This window comes from Solanum pennellii, chromosome 2 (assembly GCF_001406875.1).
Source record: "Solanum pennellii chromosome 2, SPENNV200".
Lineage (NCBI taxonomy): Eukaryota > Viridiplantae > Streptophyta > Magnoliopsida > Solanales > Solanaceae > Solanum > Solanum pennellii.
In genome coordinates, this window is record NC_028638.1 from 6,959,892 (window position 1) to 6,965,124 (window position 5,233).

Sequence of the window (5,233 nt, forward strand, 5' to 3'; positions counted from 1 at the left end):
GGAGTTTCGGGATGCGATGCTCCATGATATCATGGACTTGTAAAGGTTTATGGTTCATGTCCAGCAGGTTAAGGACGACCGAAAAAAGAGGAGAGTCCGTGATGTGAGGAGGCCTAACCCTTCTGACCAGAAAGGTTCCAGCAGAGGTGGTGGCAGGAGCACTTTTGGAGTTCGTGATCATCCCAGATATAAGAAGGGGCATTAGAGTGCACGGAACTCTAACTCCAGAGGAGTGCAACACCTAAAGGAGGCAGACCCGAGCCAAAGAAGAGCGATGGAGGTGATGTGCAGAGTCCCAGAACTAAATGTGGCAAGTGTTGTCGTATTCACAGTGGAGAGTGTAGACTAGGCACAAATGCCTACTACGATTGCGAAAAGAGTGGACACATGGTCAGGGACTACCCACATAGTAGGGGTCAGGCTGGAGGTAATGCTCAGCCTAGGCCTAATCCTTAGAATGCTACTACCATTGTGTCTCCTAAGAGGAACAGATTCTACGCATTGATGGGCAGGGAGGAGCAGGAGAGGTCTGTTGATCTGGTCACAGGTATGCTGCAAGTTTTCTCAACCTCTGTTTATGCTTTACTTGATCCATGGTCTAAGTTTTATTTTGTGACTCCCTTGCTTGCTCTTACTTTTGAAATAACACCTCAGGTTTTGCATGATCTTATTATAGTTGGTACTCCCTCAGGAGAAACTGTGAGAGCTGATAGGGTTCATAAAGACTGCCCAAAAGTAGTATCTAGTAAGACTGTGTGCAAACCTTGTTGAGTTACCCATGAATGACTTCAATTTTACAATTGGTATGGACTGGATCCATAAATGTTATGTCTTCATAGATTGTCGTAGTAGGGTTGTAAGATTCTGTTTCCTTAATGAACTAGAGCTCGTCTGGGAGGGGTACAATTTTAGTCGTTCAAGTCCCTTGATTTCAAACCTAAAAGCTAATAAAATGATGCCCAAGAGATTTTGATGTCATCTTCTGAGTGTCAATGATCTATATCATGACATTTCTTGCTTAGACTCTGTGCCTGTACAGAATGAGTTCCAAGATTTTCCCCCCGATGATTTGCCTGGAGTCCCTCCCCCTCGAAGAATGGATTTTTGTATCGACCTAGATTCCTACACCAAACCGATTTCAATTCTTCCTTATAGAATGGCTCCAGCTGAACTCAAAGAGTTGAAGATGCAGCTAAAAGATCTCACTGATAAAGGCTTTATCTAACCGGGCATATCCCCTTGGGGCACTCTAGTGCTGTTTGAGAAAAAGAAGGATGGAACCCTTAGGTTGTGTATCGATTATCGACATCTCAACAAAGTCACTATAAAGAACAGGTATCAACTTCCTATAATAGATGACTTATTTAATAAGCTCAAAGAGTCTAGCTTCTTCTCGAAGATTGATCTTCGTTTCGGGTATCATTAGCTTAGGGTTAGGGATGAAGATATCCCAAAAAGAGCCTTTCGTACCGTTATGGTCATTATGAGTTCTTAGTCATGTCATTTGGTCTCACTAATGCACCAGTTACATTTATTGACCTCATTAACCAAGTCTTCTGTGAATACCTTGATTGTTTGGTCATAGTATTCATTGATGACATCCTCATCTAATATAAGACCAAGGAAGAGCATGAACAACACTTGACACTAACTTTACTGGTACTTAGACAATATCAGTTAATTGCAAAATTAATAAGTGTGAATTCTGGCTTAGATCACTGACCTTCCTTGGTCATGTTGTGTCCAATCAGGGTGTGGAGGTTGACCCTAGGAAGATAGAGGGTGTTAAGAATTGTCCAAGACCTCTTACTCCCACCGATATCTGTAGCTTTCAGGGATTGGCTTGTTATTACCAAAGGTTAGTGGAGGGTTTTCTTCCATTGCTTCCCTACTGACAAATTTGACTAAGAAGAAAGCCATATTCGAATGGGCGGAGACTTGTGATAAGAGTTTCCGGGAGCTCAAGGACAGACTCACTTCAGCCCCAGTTCATATGTTACCTAATTGTGGTGAGAATTACACTGTTTATTGTAATGCATCTAGGGTTGGTTTTGGATGTGTTCTTATGCAGGGTGGTAAGGTGATAGCTTACGCGTCCAAACAAGTCAAGGTTCATGAGAAGAATTATCCCACTCGTGACCTAGAGTTGGCAGCTGTGGTGTTTGCATTGATGTTGTGGAGGCATTACTTGAATGGAGTGCACGTGGATGTGTTCACAGACTATAAGAGTCTCCAGTACGTGTTCACACAGAGGGAGTTGAATCTACGTTAGCAGAGATGATTGGAGATATTGAAGGACTATGACATGAGTCTCCATTACCATAAAAGGTAGGAAAATTTTGTAGCTGATGCTTTGAGAAATTTGAGCATGGGAAGTACATCACACGTTGATGATGGGAAGAAGGAGTCGGTGAACGATGTCCACAGACTTGCTAGACTGGATGTCCGATTGATGGATTCTATTAGTGGGGGTGTTTCAGTTCATCCCAGTTTTGAATCATCCTTGGTAGCTGAAGTTAAGAAGGGTCAGCATCTTGATCCTGTGTTGGTGGAGTTGAAGAACTCAGTGATGGTAAAGATGAATTAGTCCTTTGCTTTGGGAGGTGACGGCATACTTAGGTACTAGGACAGGCTGTGTGTACTAGATGTGGATAATTTACGAACCAATATTATTACTGAGACCCATGGTTCCAGTATTTGATACATCCGGTTCCACCAAGATTTATCATGACCTTAAGCAGATCTATTGGTGGGATGTCATGACGAAGGACATTGCTGAGTATTGGTCAAGTGTCCTAACTGTCAGCAGGTTAAGGCGGAGCACCTTAAGCTTGGTGGTCTCACTCAAATGATTGAGGTTCCTACTTGAAAGTGGGACGACATTAACATGGACTTCGTGGTTGGTCGTCCTAGGACTAGGAGACAGCATGACTCCATATGGGTTATTGGGGACAATATTACTAAGTCTTCCCACTTTATCCTTGTGAAGTCTACTTACAGGGCCGAGGATTATGCGAGACTCTAACTTGATGAGATTTTGAGCTGGCATGGGATTCTTTTGTCTATCATTTTAGATAGAGGAGCTAAGTTAACTTCACATTTCTTGAGATACTTCCAGAAGAGCTTTGGTATGCAGGTTTATCTCAGTAATGCCTTACATCCTCAGACAGATGGGCAGGCATAGCGCACCATTTAGACATTGGAGGACATATTGAGGGTGTGTGATCGACTTCATAGGTAGTTGGGACAACCATCTACCATTGATAGAGTTCTCATATAGTAATAACTATCACTCCAATATTGGGATGTCACCATTTGAGGCACTGTATGGTAGGAGGTGTAGGTCTCAAGTTGGGTGGTTCGAGGTTGGAGAGTCATCCAATTTTGGTCAAGAGATCATTCATGAAGCCTTAGAGAAGGTCAGGGTGATTAGGACAGGTTGGCTACTACTTACAGTAGGCAGAAGTCTTATGCAGATAACAGGAAGCAGCCCTTAGAGTTTTACGTTTGTGACCAAGTATACTTCAAGATATCACCCATGAAAGGGGTGATGAGGTTCGGCAGGAAGGGGAAGTTGTGTCCGAGGTACGTCGGGCCATTCAAGATTATGCAACGTGTGGGTGAGGTGGACTATGAGTTGGCGTTGCCTGCGAAGCTAGCTTCCGTACTTCCAGTCTTTCATTTCTCTATGTTAAATAATTGCCTTAATGATCCAGCATTGATTCTGCCTGTTGAAGGTTTGGGGGTTGATGAAGACTCTTTCTATGAAGAGGTTCATGTTGAGATTTTAGACCAGCAGGTAAAGCAGTTGAGAAACAATGAGCTTGCCACAGTAAGGGTATTGTATAGGAACCATCTTGTTGAGGGCGATATATGGGAGGCCGAGTCCGATATGAGATGCCGCTATCCTCATCTTTTCAGCTCTTGAGGTTAGACTTCTTACTCTTAAGTCTAAGTTTCCTTGTCTCCTCTATTCTTTGTTTATATTGCTTGACTGGGTAAAGTACTTATGTTATTATATGACTGGCATCATATGAGATAATTAGAAGTGTCATTCGGGGAAGAATGTTCCTAAGGGGGGGGGGGGGGGAGGGAATAATGTAACAACTTGAAAATGACTATGTTAAGCAATGCTTCAATGTACCTACAAAGCCTTGATTAGACCGGGTTCACACGACTTGTTGCGCGTAGAACCAGACCTCAGAACCTATGAACTATCAAATCCAACCGACTTGGTGAGTTAGTTGAGATAGGAAAGGTGAGAACCAACTATGTAGGGCACCCGCATTGAAGAGATTCACCCGGATGAGTTTTTACTGGACTTCAAAGGGTAATCTTAGGTTTGGAGGGTCTAGGGGTAAAATGGTCTTCTCCAGCCTAGGGGTAGTATTGTAATTATCCTATGTATTTAATTAATTAATTTAAAGCGAAGGGAAATTCGGGTAGGGTTGGCCAAATTTTATCCTTTTTCGCAAGTTAAGCTTCACCATGGTTCGATCCTTGGTGGAAGCAATGTTAAATTTATTAATTTATATAATTAGCTGATTTAAGTAAAGGCATAATTAGTAATTTCACCTAAGCCTTTCAAAAATTAGATTTCATTAACTTATGAGGAGTCCTAGTTTGAGTAATTCCAAAACTAAATCTCCTAATCCTAAGCTACCATTCATTCTCACGTCTCTCTCTACTTCTATCTCACTTGCACGATTATTCTTCACTAAGAGAAAAGAACAGAACAAAAAAATAAAGTTCATCAAGAACTTGAACACTAAAACTCTAAAGAAAAATACGCTTCAAAATGATAAGCAAAAACCAAATTTTCGACGGATTGTGCTTGTGATTTTGGTGGTGAAACGTCGGCTTAGTAGGGGGCTTTTGGCAACACGTAAGAACATCTTTGAATGACTTCAGGTATGGGTTTTCTTCCCTCTTGGTCCCTTTCCCAAGAGATCTCTAAGGTTCAGTCTATTCACAATCGAAAACTAAGGTTATCCCCGTTGCTTGCCCCTGTCATTAGATCCTTTGAAAGATTCAAGTATGCGTTGATGTGACTTCTTGTAGATGATTTTAGGGATGGTTATGAATACATGTTTGAATGTGTATTCAGAATTATGTAGAAATGAAAGAGGTGTTCTAAAATTGTGGAGTTTTTTAACTTATTTTTGCATGTGAGTGTCGTGAATTAGACACGGTTTGAAGCTTGATATTGACATGTTAAAGTGTTACAAATTAT

At 41.6% G+C, this 5,233-nt stretch overlaps 1 protein-coding gene across 1 annotated transcript; it reads left to right on the forward strand.

The window, feature by feature from the left end:
- Positions 1–3,550: 3,550 nt before the first annotated feature.
- Positions 3,551–3,928, forward strand: LOC114075959. Its single transcript, XM_027914143.1, has one exon. The coding sequence runs from the start codon at positions 3,551–3,553 to the stop codon at positions 3,926–3,928; it is 378 nt and encodes a 125-aa protein (XP_027769944.1).
- The last annotated feature ends 1,305 nt before the right edge of the window (positions 3,929–5,233 follow it).